General features: G+C 44.4%; 1 protein-coding gene across 1 annotated transcript in view; it reads right to left on the bottom strand.

Moving 5' to 3' along the window:
- The window catches only part of LOC147700823 (putative DBH-like monooxygenase protein 2), a 173,375-nt gene that overhangs the window by 8,961 nt on the left and 141,076 nt on the right, over positions 1 to 23,338 (bottom strand). Inside the window, exon 12 of the mRNA XM_086929743.1 lies at positions 12,443 to 12,548. Coding sequence (XP_086785869.1) covers positions 12,443 to 12,548 — 106 coding nt within the window. The remainder of the gene's footprint in view (positions 1 to 12,442; positions 12,549 to 23,338) is intronic.

Raw genomic sequence — 23,338 nt, 5'->3', positions numbered from 1 at the left:
CTGGGGGGGGAGAGCCACTCAGCTGGTGTCGACTGGCCTCCATCGCCGGAGCTCCCAAGCTGAGGGCCGGTCCAAAAGAGGGGAAGGAATACTACTCAGCTGGGGTCGACTGGCTTCCAACGCCGGAGCTCCCAAGCTGGGAGGCTGATCCGCTGGACGGGGTCGACTGGAGGGCGTGGCCGGAGCTTCCAAACAGAGGTGAGCGACCCTCTGCAGGGGTCGACTGGCCATCTCCTCCGGAGCTCCCGCCTCAGTGGTGGGATTGACTGGATCCTGCAGACCCGCTAAGATTTTACGGATTTTCTCCTCGAAAGCATCCGCAAGTGAGTCACAAAGAGCTTTGCTTTGGTCACGGGCATAGAATATCTTTTAAGCATGATATGTGCTACATCTCTTTGATCTCAAATACACATTTGTATATGCAACTTTTGCAGGAGTGTGTTGAGCTCCAGTGAGCATTGATTCCAGTACTCATTCTTCTTGAGAGAAATGTTCTAAGGGGTGCTATATGCTAGTTAACTAGAAATTCCTCTTTTGGAAAAAAGTTTTGTCTGTGGTGTGTTTCACACCATTACTATCCCCTCTAAAGCCAGAGATAGTTGGTTGCCCCATAATAGTTACTCCCACAAATATCAGTCTTTAGGATTGTTTGATATGAGCTCACCTTCAAGAAACACAGAGAACATCTCCTAGTAATCCTCTCTTCTTTGAAAGCTTAATGCTCCACTATCAAAACAGATGCAAATAGATTTTTCTCCTTGCACAGTTGTGACATGAGTTTTCTGACATTTAAGGTGGCTGCATCTGGAGGGTCAGTAACTTTCAGACAATATTGTTGAATCAACTTTTATAATTTTTCATCAGGATAAAGTTGTTCTCTTTCTCACTTTCATTTTGTCTATGTTGACTTCAGAATTCCAGACTAAGAACTCAATTGTCTCCACGCTTTTTAAAAACTCCTTGATATCAAATGGTGAGTACTGACCCTGTCTCTGCTCAATTCCACAATGCACCATTACCTTTCAAATTCCACATTCTCCTCCTAATTAAACCAAATACCATTCAACTGATTATAAACGTCTTAGCTTATGGGTAGTCATTGTAGATAAATGTAAGAATGATACATTTTGGGTGCATATTCTAGCATTGGTCTTTGAACCATCTCAGCTACAGTGATCGGATGAAGACAGATGCAATTTATGTAAACAGCGTTCACAGGTAGTACCCCCACCACTCAACCGCTGAGCCCCCAAACTAAAATGACAACAGTTCAGCCGTACAAATATTTTTACAACATAGCTCCCTAATGAAAACAGTTGTGGTAACATGCCATTCATAAATATAATTCAACCCTTTCAAGATATGAGGTCCTGAAATGTAGATCGACATAACAAATGTGTAATATACAAAATGTTCTGCTGGTCTCTTTCTTGTTGAAACTAAGTTGGTCTGAAGACTTATGCTTTGAACACAACATTATCATGGGTCTGAGTCTCGGGTTTCTAAATGTAGATATGATACTCTGAATGCAACAGTAACATATTGATAGTATTTAGAATCAAAATGAGGTCTGGTCTAAACTGTATATTATTTACACAAACTGCTGACTTTGGGAGCAGTGGTCAATTATGTGTTGTTGTGGTAAACAAGTATTGTCAGATTATGAATACCTCTCATTTTTGAAGCATTGTGCTACACATAGTGTTACTATCCATGCCCTTCAATAATAGTCAACAACATTGCTGCATTATTGGTAGCATTAATAGTATTCAGTTACAAAACCATGCCTAATACTTGCTGTATAAATAATTCCTGAATTGCAACATAATTTCTGTGGCCCAATATACACTCTGTCCCTACATGTGATGTGACTCACGAGGTGTTCTGCATGATTTTATTAGTCAAGAGGCAAGTGTTTTATGGTATGGGATGCCCATATACGAATATTTACTAGATATAAGGTGTACATAGACAAGGTTCTATTGCAAGGATTTTCCTAGCCCCAGATAAAACTACAGTTTGTCTTTTGGGTGCTCCCCTTCACCAGCAGCAAGGCCATTTATATGAATTTACAACCTTCTTCCTTTTTGAGTGATGTTATAAGGCTATACTCTTGATGACCTTACTATAGAAGATACATTCTAATAATGGTATTGTCTATATATGGCAACCTAAACACAGTATTCCAAAAGATATTTACATTTCAGCAAAATGCATTATTAACAGAGGAACCTACTGGGGGAAAAACAACTATTACATGCACAGTACATAAAGATGGGTGTCTCTTGTTAGGTTATTCTGGTGGTGGATTAGATAAGACTGTTGAAAAATAGACCTCATCAGTGCACAGCAGGTGCATTCAGCTTCATTAGGGCATTTTGTCTGTCTAAAAATCTAAAAACAGCTGTAAACCACATTGAGGAAGATGCTTCTCTTTTAGAGACCAATTTGTTGATGTTTGTTCCTACATCATTAGGAGGTCCACTTGGTGCTATTTCCAAGATAGCCTGTGAGCATGCTGGTATTTCACAGCACACAAGCGGGGTCCACAGAAAGCAAATGAACAAACCAGGCATGTGCCATTGAATGAATGAATGAATGAAATTATTTGTAGAGCGCACGATGGCCAAAACGGCTTCCTGGCACTGAGAGCTCTAAGGAACAGAACAGACAGGGCCAGGACAATTAGCGGGGGTAGGCCAGGGTAAACAGAAAAGTTTTGAGCCCTTTACGGAAGTGTGAAAAAATAGGGATAGAACGCATGGAGAGAGGAAGGGAGTTCCAGAACCGGGGTGCAAGAACAGAAAATCTAGTTCCACCAGTGCGAGTTTTGTGGAAACGGGGAACAGTGAGGAGGGCAAAGGAAGATGAACGGAGAGTACGGGCAGGGGTGTGAAGGGAAATCAGAGAGTTGATGAAAGCCGGTGCAGAGTGATCAAGGGCCCGATAAACAAGGCAACCTAGTTTGAACAAAGATCTCTGCAGGATGGGTAACCAGTGGAGGGATTTGAGGACAGGAGTGATGTGATGGGTTTTGGGCAAGTGAAAGATGAGACGGGCAGCCTGATTTTGGATTGCTTGAAGGCGGCGGGTTTCATAGGCAGGAATGCCTGCGAACAAGCTATTGCCATAATCAAGGCGGGAAGTGATAAGGGCGGAAATAATGATTTTGAGAGAGAATAGAAGCGGGAGATTTTCCGGATCATCCGGAGGGAGAGGAAGCAGGAGGACACCACGGCACTGACCTGGCCATGCATGGACAGGTCCCGACTGACCTTGATGCCCAATGTTTTGACGGAGGGAACCGGGGTAGGAGGGGGGCCAAGAATAGGGGGCCAGAAGGCAGGGGACCAAGGGCTGGATGAGCCGCCAGTCAGGACAAGCTCCGTCTTATCTGGATTGAGCTTGAGGTGATTGGCGCTCATCCACCCAGAAATAAAGACCATGGTGGAGTGAAAGAAAGATAGGGAGTGAGAAGAAGAAGAAAGATCAAAGACGAGCTGGAGGTCATCTGCGTAGTTATACACAGAGACCCCCAGCTCAAGGAGGGAAGAGATAAGAGGATGGATGTAAAGATTGAAAAGAAGGGGTGACAGGGAAGAGCCTTGGGGAACCCCACAGGGCACCGGGAGGGGGAGAGCGGAAAAGCCAGGGAGGTAAACAGCTTGAGAACGTCCTGTCAAAAAGGACGTGATCCAGGAAAGGGCGGGGCCTCGTATGCCCGCTGCGCTGACACGGTCCAAAAGAATGTTATGGTCGACCGTGTCAAACGCAGCAGACAGGTCGAGGAGAATCAAAGCTTGGGGAGAGTTGATGTCGGCCTTGGCTTTGAGCTCGTCAAGGACGGCTAGCACCACGGTTTCGGTCGAATGACCCGAGCGGAAACCTGCTTGGTGAGAAGCAAGGAGTTGGTTCTGTTCGACATAAGTAGAGAGACAGGAGGTAACGTAGGATTCCAGAATTTTAGCAAGATAGGGAAGAAGAGAGATGGGTCTGAAGTTAGAAGGGAGAGAAGAATCAAGACCGGGTTTTTTAAGAATGGGGGAAACAATAGCAGATTTAAATGAAGAGGGGACCAATCCAGTGGAAAGAGAGGCATTGAGGAGGGAAAGAGGGGTAGCAGGACAGGAAGAGAAGAGAGTTTTAAGGATGCGGGCAGGGGCATAATCAGTGGGAGAACCAGACTTGATTTTAGTGAGCAGAGCTAAGAAAGAGTCCAAGGAGAGGGGCGGGAAAGAGGAAAAGGAAGATTTAGGCACAGAGGGGACAGAATGAAGTGGAGTAAAAGGAGTAACAGAAATGTTGGATTTAATTTTAACAATCTTCTCGATAAAGAAGTTGTTTAAAGAAGAGCAGAGGGCCTGGGAAGGAGTAAAGTGAGGGCAAGCACGATCAGAAGTGGCCAAATTGTTGACCAAGGAGAAGATTTCTTTAGATTTGTTGGCCGAAAGAAATACTTGTTCGGAGAAGTACTTGGTCTTTGTGGCCAGAATGGCCTTCTTGTACTCTTTAAGAAGAGATTTGTATTTGGCCTTAAGGTCGGGGCAGTAGCTACGGCGCCAAAGGCGCTCCGAGCGTCTAAGTTCCAATTTGAGGATCTTGAGCTCCGAGTTAAACCAACGGTGAGCCTCGTGAGGACGAATGGACTTGACTAACTTGAGAGGGGCTACTAAATCGCATGCGGAAGATAGCCAGTTGCCAACTGCAGCGGCCTGTGAGTCAAGGGAAATGCCAGTAAGGTCGGGAGGAGAAGAAGCAAGGGAATGAGAGAGGGAAGGCAAATCAGCGCGATTCCAGCTACGTGAGAAAACATTCTTGGGACGAGTGGGTTTGTGAGGAGAACCAATGTTGATAGTGAAGGAAATGAGGGAATGATCGGACCAGGTACAAGGGAGGATGCTGGGGGGGGGAAACTATGTCCTGGGATGACCAGACTTGGTCCAGAATGTGACCAAGGTTGTGGGTAGGGACCAGTACATGGGACTTAAGGTTGAGACATGAAAGAGTGGCCGTGAAGTCCTTGGACGCTAAGTCCTCCCTGGGGTCGCCAGGCCAGTAATTAAAGTCACCTAGCAGGAGAACAGAGGAGTTGTTTACTACAAGCGTAGCAAGAAGTTCCTGCAGGGAGGCCACAAACAGTGGCATGCTCAGGGGAGGGCGATAGACAAGGACGACAGTGAGAGGTGCAGAAAGATTAGAGGAGCGGGCGACCAGAAAGTCCACCCCAGCTATAGATGATTGGGAGAGAAGCTGGAATTGAAGAGTGGATCGAACAATCATAGCGACACCCCCCCCCGGTCTTGCCCATGGGGCGGTCAGCCCGGAGGGCATAATAAGAATCGGGGAAGATGGCAAGAATGTCGGGGAGAGAGGCCACAGAAAACCAAGTTTCCGTTAAAAACAGAATATCTGGGGAGTCTGTGGTTAGAAGGTTGAACAGCTCGAGTTGGTGCTTGCCTGCCGAGCGAGTGTTGAGGAGATAGGCAGAAGCAGTGTGAGGGGGTGATGAGGGTCTAATGGGGGGAGATCCGGTGTCCTGAACAGGCAAGGAAAGTGTGGGGCGTGGAGACACAACACAGTCTGAATGGGGGACATAGATATCTAATGCAACAAGGTGCTGCATGAGGGTATGGGGAAGAGGCACATCAGCAGTGCAGGCGAGGAGTTGTGCAGGCGTGTATGACAATGAAGAGGCAGGGGGGGTGGCCCCAGGTCCCGGCCCATCGCGGACGGGCGCAGACGGGCTTAACTTAGGCGCAACTTCGGCGCGCCTTCGTCGCGCCCGCTGCGCTCGTCCGCTGCGCGGCCGGGATAGTAGTGCCATAAGTAGGGGACCGGAAGAAGTAGGGGCGTGGCAGGGGGTGGAGGGACAGAGGAGCTGCCCCGCCAACCAGAGAGCAGCCCAAGATGGTAGGCACGCCCGTCCCCGCCCTCGTGACCTGCCCGTCAGAGGGGGAGGGAACGCTCAGCGTAGGGCGCTCTGGCGGCGGCAGACAAGGGAATCCCAGGAGGACAAGGGGTGCGCGATGTCCTCAGCGCAGCCCCTGAAGCAGAGAGCACAGTGAGTAAAAGTGTCCAGGCACTGATTAAAATTAACGTTGCGCCGCACCTCGGCAGCGTTGTTGCTCCCGGCGAAGCCTCGGGAGGTCTGGCGGTTCAGTAGAGCTAGGGCGGGACTCTCAAAGAACACGAGAGGGCGCAACAAGGTGTGTGTGGTTATCAAACAGAAGGTATCTCTGTACTGTCAAATAATCATAATATTGAGGACAAGATCCCTCCCAACAGATAGGATGTATGCTTTATCAGCAGGTCCCTCCTCTTACCAGGGCCATTTGAACCTGGTGTAGGCAACAACTTTCTATAATAGAGAGGAGCTCTTGAGGAGTAATCAAGTAATTTGGGTCCTGGCAAGGGTGGTAATCTGGGTGAGGAGTGGAGAGTTCTAATAATGTGTGAAGTAAATTACATGTACCTCTTGGTAGGCTGAAATGAAAACATTATTCTTGTAACTCCAAGAGTAAGGTCACAAAAGATCAAGAAGGAGTGAGAAGTCCCTTCAGTGCAAAGATAGTCAACATGTTTCTATCTCACAATGACCTTGCTGTGAGGTTCTTAGCCTTTTTTCAAGACCAATAATGTATGTCAATCTGCAGCAACCTATAAGTGAAGTGAAATGAACAAATGTTTAATCAATGATTGATACAAACGGTGACCCACAAGGCTCGTCTAGGAGACCCACACATGACTCACCTGAAACAGTACAAAAGTACTTAAACAACGAATAAATCCATTCAAATGTTCATTATTTTAAGTCACTTGAACTCAACATGCGTTTAAAGAGTGAATAAGGTGAGCTTGCATTAGTAATACTACACATCACAGGTGTCATGCAACTGTAAATGTAGTGCACAATCATAAGGTATGTCTAACCCACAACAGTTGGTTGTTTGAATTCAGCTTTAGCCTGTTATATTGCAACCTTTGAAACAGAGGTACATACGTGGAAAAGGGGGAAAGAAAAATAACTAAAATGCTGTTTCATGCTCAACAGAAGTCAACTTAGAAATTGATGTATGAAGAGAACACTGATTTGGGAGTAATGTCTTGAGTTAATCAAAAAGAGAAAGAAAGAAAACTTACAAAATGCATCAGTGTGCTCAAGGTCTAACAAAGTGTAGTGTTTTGAGTTGGTCAAAAGGAGGAAAGGGAAGGACCCACACCCATGAGTTGCAGGAGTGCGCTTGAGGACCACTGATGTGTAAGCATCATATTCCTGAAAAGGTCCTATATTATAATGAGAACATACAAAAGAGGTCCGAAGGGACTTTAAGTGTGTGTCCGGTCACTTCTCCATGTTGAGCCATTTTGTGTGTTGAGATTATAGAACAGATCTACAGCTCAGTGTCCAAAAACGTGACCATTACTCTGATCTGGTCTCTAAACTACATACAACGTATTTGAACAGCCCTACATATCACAGAGAAGACATGGACCAAGGAGGCTACGTAGCACCTATTATGCTGGACCTCTCCGTGGCCTTCGACAAGGACTACCATGATGTTCAGATGGACCGTTTGTGGACATGTGGGGTGCAAAAAAATGCTTGGAACCTCTTGAAGTCTTTCTTTACAGAAAGAACTCAAATGGTGGACTTCCAAGTGGAGTACCACAGGGCTCCTTCCTCAGTCCCATCCTTTTTAATGTTTATGTGACACCTCGGGCAGCGGTGATCAGATCCTTTGGATTTCAGCTGACATCATACACAGATGAAACGCACATAGTGGTGTCACTACACCCTGGACAGGTGGTCGTGAAAGGAAAAAGGTTCCAAGACTGCATGAAAGCGGTCAGGTTATGGATGATGACCAACTCTTTGAAGTTAAACTCAAATAAAAGGAGGTCATCTTTTCTGGCAACAATGTCAACTTTTGGACTACAGATTGGTGTCCGGAAGCTCTAGGGACTCTCCCTGAGCCAACCAGGAAAGTAAAAATTCTGGGTGTCATAGGTGACGAGAAACTTACCTTTGGGGACCAGGTAAACGCTGTAACCTCTGCTAGTTTCCATCTCCTTAGAATGATAAGGAAAATCAAATCATTCTTCTCAGCAGACAGTCAAAGGATAGTGATAACATTGCTAATCCTGTTAATTGTGGACTAATGTAATAGCCTCCACCTTAATAGCCAAAGGAAACACCTAAACAAGCTCCAACTGGTGCAGAATGCAGCAGCCAGACTACTGACTGGGATACCAACATTTGTTTCTGTCACAATAGAAATAAAAAGGTTACATTGGCTCCCAGTGAAACAATGGGATCAATTCAAATCCCTGTGTATGGTTTTGAAGGCCATTCACGGAACAGGCCCAGAACACTTGAAACAGTGTTTTTAATGGTACATTCCCAGAAGGCACTTTGCTCCGCTAGAGCCAAAGTGGTAAAGTACCCCTAACTAAAAAGGCTAGCTAGGGTGGTAGAAGCTCAGGCATGGAACAAGCTTCCGATCCATCTCAGAAACGCCACTGAGCTGCTGGCATTCAGGAAAGGGATGAAAACCTGGCTGTTTGCCACATAGGTCATTACACATTCTGCTTATAGGAAATCAGTAGCCAGCACCAGGACAGCCTTGGGTAACCGTGCGCTCAAGAAATTAATATTACAAAACATAACAATTCTAACTGAGTATCTTCGTAGCAAAGTTCCTCCTCAAGAGCTAATAGTCACCAAAGAACCTAGATTATTTTTAGATAATAAGAATTTTAGGAAAGACTGGTCCCTGATTGTGTGGCAATGCACCACGGACTGGCTAATTCTAATTAGTAATAGAGCCAAAAATACTGCTTATCTCCTTCTAGTAGAATTTCAGGCCTTGGAGAAACAAATAAAATGCTCAATACAACTGACTCCGTTCAACATAAAGATCAAAGAATTGAAGAAGGTACAAAACACCTTCTCTTCTTGAGCCCTCTCACAATTGGTGGACTGTTTTCCATGACCCATAGTGTCAGATATGCCATCATATTCACATGATATATAATCTTGACTGATATTCCATTTGATATAGAAGCACATTACCTGCTTAACTATGATGTAGAACCCTTGTCTACCCACTTCCCACAAGGCAAGGCATTGCAGATAGCAGGAACACAGATATGTGACTAAGTGAGAGTACATGACACCAATATCCTTCACAATGGACTGTGCTACTCTAGCAATGATAAAAACCTTCTTTGTATTTTAAAACCAACCTTTTTGCCAAGCCACAGAGACGTTGATGGTAGGCCACAGAGACGTCGATGGGCAGTCTATAAATGCACAATTCTGATAAACATATATCTACCCGTCCAGCAATCCTTAACTAGCTATTACCAAATACTATGGAAAAGGTATATTGACAACATCCTTGTACTGTGGGAGGATGACTCCAAGTTGCTTTTCCAATTTACACAATAGTTGGTACCAGGAATGACCATATAAAATACACCTTTGAATACAGTAGGACTTAAATTCAATTTGTAATGCTATTTTTGTACCCAGAAGGGACATATACATTTGGGGAACTGTAAAAAATCCTATGGCACACATCTCTCTACTGTTTGACAGTTTCCATCCAAATGACATATGTAATACCCTTCCAGTTGACCAATTACTCAGAATAAGGAAGAACTGTTCTGAGTTAGAGAACGTTAAAAAACACACTGATGAACTTAGTAAAGACTTAATATAAAGGAGTTACCCTCCACAATTAGTTCATAAAGCGGAAAAGAGAGCATGAACCAACCATATACAGATGCACTTCTGGAGGATCAACCTTATTGTCCATTGACCATATCGGTTTCACCGAGTACTTTTAGTCATTTAACTAAAACAGTTATGAAGGTAGTCACAAAGAGCTTGCACATCCTTAACACAGGAGAGATGAGTATGGAAAAAATAATGTTTGCCTTTAAATGTAGTAAGAACTTGAAGGATGTGGTTGTACATACTAAACCTCACAGACAACTAAGAAACAATGAAGAGACCCTTTGGACCCTTCAGAAGATTAGAGGGCACTATTCATATGGTTCCTGCTCTGTCTGCCTCCTCACCCAACAGAAAATGGAGAATAATTTAGGTCTGAACATCCAGTGGTTCCTTGAAGATCACACCCGTATCAAATGTAGCAATGATATGGGAAATTCTTAACAAAACATATTAGATTTCACAAACGTATAGTCTGGAAAACCAAACCTTTTATTCTAAAGGGAACAACGTTGGGGGTTCAGGCTGAAAAGCCATTTTAAGGGCCTCATATATGACATTGTTGGTGCTGCTCTTCTTTAATTTATATCATAATATGCAAGCAATTTAAGTGAATACACAACACTGCCTTTATTTTATAAGTGCTAGCTACAGAAGCTGGATAACGTTCTACAGTATATAACACACAAGTATAGAGGGTTAGAAAACACCTCAGCCTCCACACATAAACAGTTGTATAACATGTATTTATACATAGAGCTTCCTATATTTATACTAGGCAAATGATACACATTATATTGTATAACCAATGTATACTAATTTGGAGCATAGAACCTACTCTGGGCAGAGTTCATGGAGTTTTGCGAAGTGAGAAAAAACTCCGCCAAGCTATGCAGAGTTCTGCAAGTGGCGGAGTGGGTTACCTCATTACATTCACACTGAATTTTACCACTGGGTGTTTGTCAAGTGCTGTAAAATCAGCGTAAACGGCATCCCACTCAGAGGTTCTACTTGAGTGGCAGCTTCCTCAACTTGATCGGAAGATTTCTCAATGCGAGCTGTAGAGACCATCCGCAACCCCCAGCATTGAAAAATCTTGCTGGGAGACGGTCTAGCGTTGGTTTACCTCGCTCACCAACTTACCATTAGTGAGCACAAGCAAGGAAAAAACTCTGTTCCGTGTATCATAGCGTAGTTTTTCAGAACTCCATGAACTCCTCGGAGCGTGAACAACTTCACCAAGGGAGTGGAGTCCACCTCCCTAGCCTACATAGAATGCATACTAATTGGAAGCATTGAATTAATCCAGGTATGTTGTCTATGATCTATTGATATCAGTACTTACTGACTTTATTGTACATGTAATTGATGTTTTTAGGAACAGGCCACTTTTTCGCAATACCCTTCCGGTAGTAGAGTTCCCAGCTGGCCTTTGTGTCATCGCAAGAATGCTACCTTACACAACGCAAAATACAGATGCTAATAAATTGAGGTTCTGAGCTAATTTCTTCCATGCCTAGACTTACAGCATCTTCCTATTACCAAATGTCACAGTTTTTTTGCATCCTTTTACGAGAATGTTGTCCAGAGCAATCAATGCAAATGACTAAATTGACCACTATTGAGAGCTCCACAGCATCTTAAATCTTTTACTTTCCGTCTTTTCTGTGTATGTTGCCCTGTTCCACAGTCTGCCCCATTACAGGCAAGAGTTGAAATCAAAATCCCAACTGTTGTGTGTAAGACCTACATTATAATGGGGCACTATGTTTGCAATTAGTATGATATCTGTAGTGTGCAGTATTACTAATGTTTGCCAACCTTATTCACACTATGAACACATGTTGAGTTCAAGTGTGTTAAATTAACGAACGCTTCAATGAATTGATTCTTTGTTTAAGTGCTTCTGTACTGTATCAGATGAGAACAACAGTGGGTCCCTAGACAAGCCTTGGGGTCACTGTTTGTATCTTTCATTGATTAAATAGGTCTTTTCACTTCACTTATAGATTTCTGCACAATGGCATACATTATTGGTGCTGAAGTTTGGTGGAGAACCTCATAGCAAGGTCACTGTAAGGCAGAAACATGTTGACCACCTTCGCATTGGGGTGAATTTTCACTCTTCCTTGATACTTTTTTAACCTTTATCATTCAAGTCACAAGAATAAAGTTATTTTTATATTTACTTCACACACGCCTAGTACTCAGCACTCATCCAGACCACCGCTCTCATTAGGATCCATGTTACTTGAAAACACTTCTAGAGCTCCTCTCTGGTAAGGGGAGTTGTAGTCCTCACCAGGTACAAAGGGCCCTGGTGTGAGGAGGGACCCAATGATGAAGCATGCCACTTAAGGTTGGGTGAGGGTTCTCACCCTTAATATTATTATTATTATTTGACAGTGCAGAGATAAGTTCTCTTCGATAACCACATGCACCTCGTGCCCGGCCATTCTGGTATTTCCACATTAAGGATGCTCTAGTATCATTGATTAGGGGGCAACAACCTGGTGTCCTCATTCTCATTATAGTGACTCAGGTGAAGAGGTGGTTGGGTCCATAGCATGGTACTCAACCTGCACATCTTAAAAGCTCATGCACTAGTCACAATTCTACACCTCATACTATAGAATAACTCTGTCCCTCTAATACACATCATGCAAGCTCTCTCCTACCTGACAAGAAAATAGAGGAACTTACATTGAGAGACATCAGTACAATATTCTGAGATGATTCCTTTATTGCCTTTTGTGCCAGCCCAATATTTTCAGCTGTCCAGGATACAGAGTTCAAAGCACCAGGGTTGCTGCAAAAAAAAAAAAAAAAAAGAAGACAGTTTGGTTATGATGATTGCGACACATTTTTATCTTTGGCTTCCTGAAATGCTTCAACCATTGTTGGTGCCCCCCACACATTGATGATACTAGCGTGAACCACAGTTAGAGCGAGTCTTCCAACACTAATTGCACATCATTGTGTTATGGACAGCCATGAACAGAATCTGTTTCTCCGAGCTTTCACTTTGTTTCCCTGCTTTCCCAGGTCCTGGTGCATGAAGGCAGCAGAAGGAAGATAGCTAGATAGCTAGATAGACAGATAGACAGATAGACAGATAGACAGATAGACAGATAGACAGATAGACAGATAGATAGATAGATAGATAGATAGATAGATAGATAGATAGATAGATAGATAGATAGATAGATAGATAGATAGATAGATAGATAGATAGATAGATAGATAGATAGATAGATAGATAGATAGATAGATAGATGGATAGATGGATAGATGGATAGATGGATAGATAGATAGATAGATAGATAGATAGATAGATAGATAGATAGATAGATAGATAGATAGATAGATAGATAGATAGATAGATAGATAGATAGATAGATAGATAGATAGATAGATAGATAGATAGATAGATAGATATGTTTCAAGTTATGAAAAACTCACAATGTAACAAACATGGTAGAATAGTGACACATTTTAAAAACAACAAATAAAAAGTATGAGACGTGACACCCTACCAAAAAAAGAAAAAAGCTATTTCCATAAAGTACCATAAGTCAGAGTAGAATAATCAAGCATTATAAAAATGACAAGTAAATATTCAGACTTCAATAACGTGTCAGACGACAAGTAAACATTCTACCAAGTGACTCGAAAAAAGACCAGTTTCCCTAAAGAGGCAGTGCTTTGATTATGCATGAATTAAAACTAATTCTAAAAGGCACAATACGGTTCTAAAGTTCTCCCACATTTCAAAGACATGATTGTTTAGGAATTTAATGGTGCGAGGGCCAAAATGTTTTTAGTTTCTTTAAGAAATGTCATCTCCCTGGCTGTTAATTGTGGGTTCAAACCGCTCAGGAAAGCAAGAACAGCAGTGTTGCTATGCCTTATGCTGAGATTTCAAAACAGCAGTTTTAGCAAGAGGTCTCTCAGAATTTCTGGGCAGACACATATCATGAGTGCAAGAGTTTCCTTCAGGAAGTTACATTGTTGATCAAAGGATCCAGTTAGTCTTCCGAATTTGTAGGCCTTTAAAGGGATGAGCCCACATCTCACTCTCATTAACTCTCTCTTGAATATTTTCTTGGGGAGCCTAGATACGCGTCTCTCCCTAGTTCTTGATATAGGGGGTCACAAAAATTAGCGTGGGGCTCCAGCGACAGTTCACGGATATCTGGGACCCTTGTTTGGATCCTTGATGATGTTTAACAAAAATTAAGCTGAAAGCTTTGCGGACAAGTTAGGAAGTGGAATAATCGTCATCTCCAAGGCTATCATTGTATCCCTCAAGAAACCTTCCCATAGTAGAGATTTATGAAAGATGCCCTAAAGGATCATTCCCTTTAGTGACCCTCCGTCTGTCCTGGTCAACTTTCCGCAGTATCCCAGGATCCTGCTTTTGACGTTAATACCTGTTTGCAAAGCCTGAATTCCAGGGGAACTTTTGAGGATGGAGCTGCATTAGAAAGGTTAAAAAGTCATCTATAGCACTTCAATTGGGCTTTGTCCAGACAGAAATGTTGATATTAAAAGTCAGGGTTCCATACGCAAGAGTGGGTATACATTTGGCATTAATTACGTTACATATTTCTGTGAGATCTGGCCCATTTAATGATTAGGCTAACTTCTTGAAGTTCATTACCACTGACACTCTATCGTGCTCTAATTGAGTCACTGGAATTAAAATAGCTGCCCAAGTTTTTTAACCTGGTTACTTGTTCGAGCTCTGTGTTGTTTATACTGAAATTTAATTTTGAAGGCCGTTTATTTTCGTTTTGCTATAAATGATGTTAAGCTTTTTTCTACACAGTAACCGATTTAGCCAATAAACGCTGCAGTCCTACTACTGTATGGTCAAAAAGTAAAGTGCCATCTGCATACTGGAGACAATGTATGTGATGCCCTGCAAACTTCGGGGGAACTGGATTTGCTGCCTCTAATGCCTTGTTAATGCATGCTATGTAGAGGTTAAACAGCAATGGCGCCAGAGTACAGCCTTGTTTCACTCCCATTTGTAAGTGTATGGCTCATGATAGCACCCAAGAGGCCTTCTGCTATGCTACACGTCAACAACTTTTTCCATAGTCTCCCTCTATCCACTCTATCAAATGCAAGTTTAAAATTAATAGAAGCCATGTATAAAGGTGGAGAGGTAATGGAGTTTGCATTTTAAATGAGCGCTGAGAGTATAATTAAATTATCCTCAGTTCCATGTCCGCTCCTGAAGCCAGATTGGGTGATTGGGATAAGGATCTTACAGCAGGACCATTCTTCCAGTTCATTATTTAACATTTTTGCAAAACATTTGCTGTTCTCATCCAGAAGGGCAATGCGTCAAAGGTTTGCCAGTTTATAACATGGGTGCTTTTTAGGTCTCGCCTACGCAGCAAGAATGCGCTGAATAGGAGACCATTAGCTGTCGCCTCACTTTTTTTAAGCACACACTCAGGCTTGTGGCGGTACCCACCTTGCAGGAGCATGCAGCGGTGCTCCACAAGCACGAGTGCGTGCTTGAAAAGTGGAGATGGCTCTCTCTTTCAGGTTTGCTTTTTTTCCCCTTATATCACGCAGGGCTCCCTCTGATAGGGAGGCTCGTTCAACACCATTTACTTGATTTTTGGACACATTCATTTGTTTTCCCGCTGGCAGCGACTTCTCCTTCTGGAAAATGATGCCTCCCACCCATGTCAATGAAGCGCGAGAAGAGTGGTGATATGTTATTGTTCACCTCTAAATGACGTCCCACGTCCTTTCCCTCTTATCTGTGTTATCCATATCACATCTGACACTGGTACTGGGGGAAACTCCTCTTCGTGTTCCCTCCCCCCTCCAGCTCTGGGACTTCCCTTTCAATCAAGGAAACAACTTCCTGGCAAAGAGAAGGAGTTTGCAGCTGCCCATCTCCTGAATGCTTGACAGGATTTACAGAAGAGTTACCATGCCGAGCAAGTGAAAACCAGAGGCATCGAGAGTCTGGGTTGTGCAAATAACCTGACACCTCCCTGAGTGTGAAAATCTGGGACTGCGATCCCTCCCTTGGGGTGTGAGAGGTAAGTTTTTAGAGGGCATATTTAGGGCTTGGTGCTCAGATGCTCAGTTGTTTATCCCCAATCTCTCCCTCCCTCTTCCCTGTGCCCCTTTATAAATAGTGGGTGTTTTGTTGGATGTTAATTGCCATTGATAGTTTCTTGCATCGCACATGGACGTTGGGGCCTGCTCCTGCTTTCATTTATTGACATATTAACTGGGAAAAATGTCCTGGTTGCTTCCTGTGAGGTCATTGTCAATTGGTGGGTCATGCAATTTAGTACACGAGGCAAAAGAATCAGACTGCATTCGGACACAGAGCAAAAGTTGAAATGTCCACGTTTTGCAAGTAAACTGGTTTATTATCACTTATCGCCGCACCATTTACAAACGTATTCGAAGAACGCCCCTTTTATAGTATTGTCTAGTTTCAAGTTATTCACGCTGCTGATGGTGTGTGGAGCTTCCAGTCACCTGACCTTGCTTGGAAGAAAGGGGAGCATTCTATATATTTACAGCACCCCGAGCAGTGTGGCTGCTGGGAGATAGGCAGGTCCTACTAAGCAAACAGGCTTTTTTTGTGGCAGTTTCAGTCGGCCCCCTAAAAACACACATTAAATGAGGTTAACTCACTAACTTCCAGCAGGCCAATGCAAAAACTCAGTGGGGTTTTTTATAGACTAAGTTTGATGGGGCTTGTAAAACTTTAGTACTTAGATTCTCAATTGAGTGACTTGACTGACTGATTCCATGCTCCTGCTCCCCTCGACGAGGGGAGGCTGATGGTGGCAGGTAGCTGGCGTTCTTGCAGCTCCTGACTCCTTCATTAATTCGGGGTTTTCGGCGCTTCTGGAGTGGTGGCGATAATTTATGGCCGAGACAGTCTGGGACAGTGAAACGCGACGATAAATCTTTTCCTGAGCTTTTCCTGAGCTTGAGCCCATGTCCAGCTTGGGCACAGCGTACCTGCACCCTGCCGAAAAACCAAAGCAGTGGCGATGGGTGAGTCTTTTCCAGCCACATTACCAGCCCTTGCGGCGGCAGGCTCTGGATATCAGTAGAGAAAGCGGCACGTCTGCTAAAAGCCCCCGAATTCGTAAAATGTGCTGTGTAAACTCTCTGTAATTCAGATGTTCTTACTGTCAGGCACAGTGAACCAAAGGAAGTCCCGGTTCCTGCAAGTTTGAGCAGAGGTATTCTTCTCCCCCCCATCTTGGGGGTTAGGACTACAATATCCAGCATGCTCTGCTTTCCACATTTTTCCTAAAGTGCCAAGAACGTGAAAGGGGGGCCACTACTGATCTTTCCACGCCTGCCGTGACGGGAACGGCTCAGGGTGAGTGATACCCTGTCCTGGAGGCACCAGAAACGCGCCGTGAGGGAAATGGCCAGCTTCTTCACCGCCATCCACCCGGAGCAGCAGCAGCTGGGGAACTACATCACCCAGCTGCCCCGGGGGTGGACGCGGCGGTTGTGACGCCTCATTAGCAGGGAACGCCTCTCGCCCCGCGATTCGCACACGGGAGAAGCCGGGACAAGGGCGGGGCAGTCTGTGCAGTCCGGGCAGACTGAGGCAGGGCAGGGCCACCCCCTGATATTTCCTACACCAGAAAAGTAAGTAACAGACATTTTACTATTATGATTGTTTAGTTCATTTTAAATCATAATTTGTGTTTCACACTTTTAGACAGGAAGTACTTGTATTGTTATAAATATTGTCTTTGTGTGCCCATTCCCAACTAGCCATGATTCTAAAGGTATTAGCGTTCTAAGGGCTAACATTTAAGTAATGCCAATGGCTAAGAACAAATCAACCATGGTCAATTATTTAGTCAAAATGGTGAGTAAGATTAATGATGATAGAAGGAAATCACTGAGTCGGGACAATTCGCCCCCAGTGATAAATACTACTCCCCCCGGTGACAGTAGTGATTTGATTCTGTCCTCTCCTCCTATTTCTGATGTTGCTACTGATGTCCCTATAGTGGAAACCCCGTCAATATTAGTTGTAGATCAGGATGTATTAGACCAGGAACTTCCAGATGATTCCTTGGAAGTATCAATACGGCGCTCTCCAGTCAAGAGAGCTATAAGGAAATGTAGGAAAACACTGACTAAGCGGGGAGGAACACAGCACAAGAAAACACCTGAAACAGTGCAGAGGAGCACTGTGGGACACAAGGAGACTATGACTATTAACAATGGCACTAGCATGAACTCTGATCTTTTGGACCATATAGCTAAGATGCTTGAGGCTAAATTAAAAATTGTTGTTAAGCCTCTAGTGGCAAAAAAAAAGTCTTGACAGCTGAACTGTCTAGATTGGGAGGTCTTCTAACCCGAATAACTATAGACGAGGGTTTGAAATTGAGGGAAAGTGATGATATACCTGGAAATGTTGTACATAAGCCATTGGTGGGGAGGGTAAGCACGGCTAAAGCCGGGGAAACGAGCAGATCAGTTGGTCAGACTACACAGACCAAAGTGGTCCCAACAAGCACAGTGGGGTCATCAGCCCCGCCGAGGAAAATGCGCCCAACTAACCTCTCACCAGATTGTGAACCATATGTTGTCGTACATTCCAACGTCCCACCCTTAGACCCTACAGAGTCTAATTTCCGCCAGGAATCTCATGATTCACTTAAACATAAAACCGTTTCCTGGCTGAATAAGAACTGTGGGTTCCCGATAAATTATTCGGACCAGATATTAACAACTAGAAGGATACCCTGGATTGGTAATGCCAGGAAAACCTGCAGGGGTGAATGTATCATTATTAATTTTAGGCACCCTAAACATGTTGCAACTGTGTTATTTAGAGCAACATCCCTGAAACTGGGTGAGAACAGTGTGGGTGTGCATCCTCTGGGATATTTCTATAGCCATTTAGCAAAGGTCCCTCTGCATAATACCACAAGTAGGCCTCCTAATTTCAGCAGATGTCCAATCTTTGAGAACCCTACTCATAACAGATATCAGGCACTGAGTACCTTGGATCAGAATGATTGACTCTTGTCGCTTGGCAGCATTGGCCTGGGGGTAACCTCAAATATTCAAGATGGGAAGTTAAATATGAATGATCTAGAGCTTATGCAATCACAGACAGTGGTGCCCACATTGAATTACGAGGATAGCCCTAGACCGGATCCTGCCGTAATGGCAGTGGTGAGTGATCAGACTTCTAATTGTACTGGGGTTGGTTGGTTTATGCTGCACCAATAGTATCAGGCCTGAGGGAATCACTAATGGAAATACTCGAAGAAACAAACTTTAAAAGTGTCCCTCTAGATGGCAATTCTACACAAGACATATTGTTGGATGCAGCCCTACCCATTCTCAAGGAAAATTTACCCGTAAGATTAATATCATGGAATATAGCAGGCTTAGCTAGGAACCTCCGGGTTCTAGTTTGGTGCACCTACATTGAGGATTATGATGTCATCCTCCTCCAGGAGACTTGAGCCTTAGAACCTCCGCATAGGTTCAGGTACAACACTTTTCATTGTAACACAATCCCCTCTTCAAGAGGGAGAGCGTCGGGGGGGCCTGGTAATTTGGGTGAGAGTCAACTTAGAAATAGAAGTTACCTTACTGTAAATTCCTTCCCCTGATTTATTAGGATTAAAGATGGTGACAAGGAAAGAAGAATCTGTATATCTAATACATATATATAACAGACGCGGGAATCATCTCCTTACCTGCCGTGAGGGGAACAGCTGCTACATCTTCGTGCCCCACCAGCGCGAGGGAGACGCAGTGAGGGGAACGGCTGTCGCGCCCACGCCGCAACTTTGCCTACAGCCACCGGGAGGCCAAGAAACTACACCTCCCAGGTGCCCCGGCGGCTGAATCGCGTCCCTGATGCCACCTCTGCGCCCAGAGGCGCCACAAAAGAGAGGAGCGCCGAGCGCTCTGTGGGACGTGGGAATCATCTCCTTACCTGCCGTGAGGGGAACGGCTGCTACATCTTCATGCCCCACCAGGGCGAGGGAGACGCCGTGAGGGGAACGGCTGTCGCGCCCACGCCCACACCGCAACTTCGCCTACAGCCACCGGGGGGCCAAGAAACTACACCTCCCAGGCGCCCCAGCGGCTGAATCGCGTCCCTGACGCCACCTCTGCGCCCGGAGGCACCACAAAAGAGAGGAGCGCCGAGCGCTCTGTGGGATGCATGAATCATCTCCTTTTCTGCCGTGAGGGGAACGGCTGCTACATCTTCGTGCCCCACCTGCGCGAGGGAGACGCCGTGAGGGGAATGGCTGTCGCGCCCACACCCACGCCGCAACTTCGCCTACTGCCACTGGGGGGGCAAGAAACTACATCTCCCAGGTGCCCCGGCGGCTGAATCGCGTCCCTGATGCCACCTCTGCGCCCGGAGGCGCCACAAAAGAGAGGAACGCCTCTCGCCCTGCGAGTCGCGCGCGGGAGCACCCGGGGCTAAGCCCGGGCAAAGGGCGGGCCCTCTGTGGCCCTCAGAGGCCTGAGGAGGTCGGGGCGGGCCAAAGACCCTGGACCAACTTTATAAGGCTGAAAGACCTTTACCATTCATGTGAGACTTTAACATTAAGTTTAATATTTGTCTTAAAGGTATATGTTTTAAAGAGTGGTTGTACGGCATATTTGCCGGTTTACTGTGTGAAATTATAACTACAATTCACATCATAATGCCCAGACTTACTAACGACACGCCGGTCATTGGCTTGAATACTATGGATAACTTTCTGGTTAAAAAAGTTAATCAAATCAACAACGAGCGTAGGGCTTCATTAGGACGCTGTAGTAATCTCCCTGCACCACCTGAAATTATGCCCACCCACGTTGTAGTAGGGTCAGAGGGACATACAGAAGGGAATCCTAACTCTGGCAATGAAGGGGCACATAGGTTTGTGGTTCAAGCTCAGGTACATGCTGAGGTGCACTCAGGTCCGCAAAATTCCTCCAGTGAAGATTCCGATTCGGCCCGTCCAACATTAAGGCCTATAAGGAAGTGTAGGAAGAATCTGGCGAAACGTGAAGGGAAGAATACTAAAAAGAGAGCGGACACTTGCCATCCCAATGCTAAAAATGCTGGTATCCCAGTCATAAGTGTTAGCGATGGGGACGGAAATAGTGAGGGAGGGCTAGGTCTAAATTCTAACCACCTTGAGACCCTAATCAGCACATTACTAAGTAAGATGGAGGAGAAAATTACAGAGTTAATGACGCCACTATTAACAAGATTAGATGTAGTAGCTTCAGAGGTAGAAAGGCTGGGAGGATTGGTGGAGGCCCATCTGGCTATAAAAGCAACCGCCCCTAACATTAACACTAGCACTACCTCCAATAAATCTATGAAGGGGAAGGCCGATAGGGCGGAGAGCGCACAGAAGCGAAGTGCCCCAGGCTTGTTAGTTACCAGGGTTGCTGAAAATCCACCTCTAGCAACCCAAGCAAGTAATCAAGTGCCAAAAACACTGTCTAACAGTTCTGTGCCAACTTACAGGAAAAAACTGTTAATCTCCCGCCTGACTGTGTACCCTACGTGGTAGTACTAACTAATGTTCCATGTTTTGAAAAACATCCTTCCTTGCCACGTGGGGAGTCTCAGGACTCACTGAAAAATAGAACAGTAGCCTGGCTCAACAAAAGTTGTGGTTTTCCAACCCACTTCTATGACCAAATCATTTCAACAGAAAGGGTCAATTGGGTAGGCTCCTCTCGCAAATCATCATCAGGGATTGTGTGGTAATTAATTTTAAACATCCACAACATGTTGCTACAGTGCTATTGCGTGCATCTGCACTAGTGTACAGCCCAAACAGTGTTTGTGTGCGACCATTAGGGTACTTCTATGCACCTGGGCCAAGTACACCAAGAGAACCTCGAGGCTTGAGGCCAATGACTCAAACTCGTTCTCCCATATCGGCAGGACCATATACGTGTAATACTGCTAGCCAAGGGGGGAATGAATGGCAGATACCGGCCCAATATAATTATGACATTAACTATGGTTGGAGAGGGAGTAACGTGACTACACAGAACAGATTTGAAGTATTCTCAGGCCTGGATGCATGCAACTGACTAATGGAGCAGGAGGATCAAAGTATTGCACATGTTCCATCAGACCAGCCTATAGATGCAAGTCAGTCTGCTACCCAAAAAAATAATGTTATTAGCTGGAATGTTGCTGGACTGGCCACTAAACTACAAGATGAGAACTGGATCAAGTATATTAAATGTTTTCAGATCATATGTTTACAAGAGACTTGGTCAGTAAAGTGTGACCTTTTTATTGAAGGATACAAGGCTTTCTATGTACCTGCAACTGCGGCAGGCAGGGGTAGACCAAAAGGGGGGCTTGTCACGTTTATCTCTGTAGCTATGACATGCAGTGTACAAAGAAGGGCCTCTAGCAATTATGGTATTTTAGGCTTGGTTTTAGCTAAAGATAATTGTATGGCTGGTATGATTAATTTTTATAATGCGACTAATACGTGCATTGCAATGAATAACCTAAAAATGTTAAATGACTATGTTAGCTCAACAATGAAGGATTGCTCACATAATCTAATGATTATGGGTGATTTCAATGTTCATCCCTGTGGGGACCCTCTAATGAAAAATCTTCAGGAAATTCATTGTGATAGACTTGATGGCCTCCACTTAGAACATACAGTGGAGGGGGACCTTCTCAATGATCTTTTAAATGACAATGACCTCACTCTAACAATGGCACTGTGTGACACCAGGAAACGCTTTGATATCCCAACTTTTAAAGGGCATGGGAAAGGGACATTTATAGATTACATATTACTTACCTTCCCTATGCAGACTTTTGTAGATTGCTTTGCAATTGAAAATTATGAATTTAGAGATCACAATCCGCTAACTATCCATCTTAGAGGTCCTTGGGTGGTTAATACAAGTTGCAGTCAGACTGTTGGGAGTGTAAGGGCAACGGATGGTAGGCGCCGATTAAAATGGGCCATGTGTTCACCGGATCTGATATATAAAAATATTAAAGACACCTGTAGTGAAGAGATAAGTAGTTGCACTCAGGTCGATTCAGATCCTTTACATATCTTGTCTGCTTTTCAAAATTTAACAGACAAAGTTTCCACTCTAATGACAGACCGAGTAAAGAAGTCTATGAATAATGGTCCGCGTTGGTTCAACCAAGAATGCTCTAAAGCAGCACGTAACCTAAGATCTGCTTTGGCAACAAACCCCTGCAATAAAGATTTGGTCAAATGCTGTCGCAGAGAATATAAATCAGCCACTGCCAATCGCAAAGAATCTTTGAGGAATGAGGAGTGGGATGAGATCTTGGATCCAAAAATTCTGAAAAATAGTGCCCGGTTTTGGGCTGTAATTAAAAAACCCTTTCTGGTGCAAGACCCAGGTGAGGGACTTGAATGCGTTATAACTGAGGGGTTGTGGGTAGCACACTTCAAGCTACTGTATGGGGGCACATCAGACAATACTGTGAATACAGTCTCCTATAATGGGGTAGCTCCATTCAGAGTAAGTAGATGGAGAGAAATCATCCAGATTGATGTGTATAAGAAAATT

Source organism: Lissotriton vulgaris, chromosome 7 (assembly GCF_964263255.1).
Source record: "Lissotriton vulgaris chromosome 7, aLisVul1.2, whole genome shotgun sequence".
NCBI classification, from domain to species: domain Eukaryota; kingdom Metazoa; phylum Chordata; class Amphibia; order Caudata; family Salamandridae; genus Lissotriton; species Lissotriton vulgaris.
The sequence above is the reverse complement of the archived record's forward strand: the minus strand, read 5'-3'. Positions and strand labels throughout refer to the sequence as shown.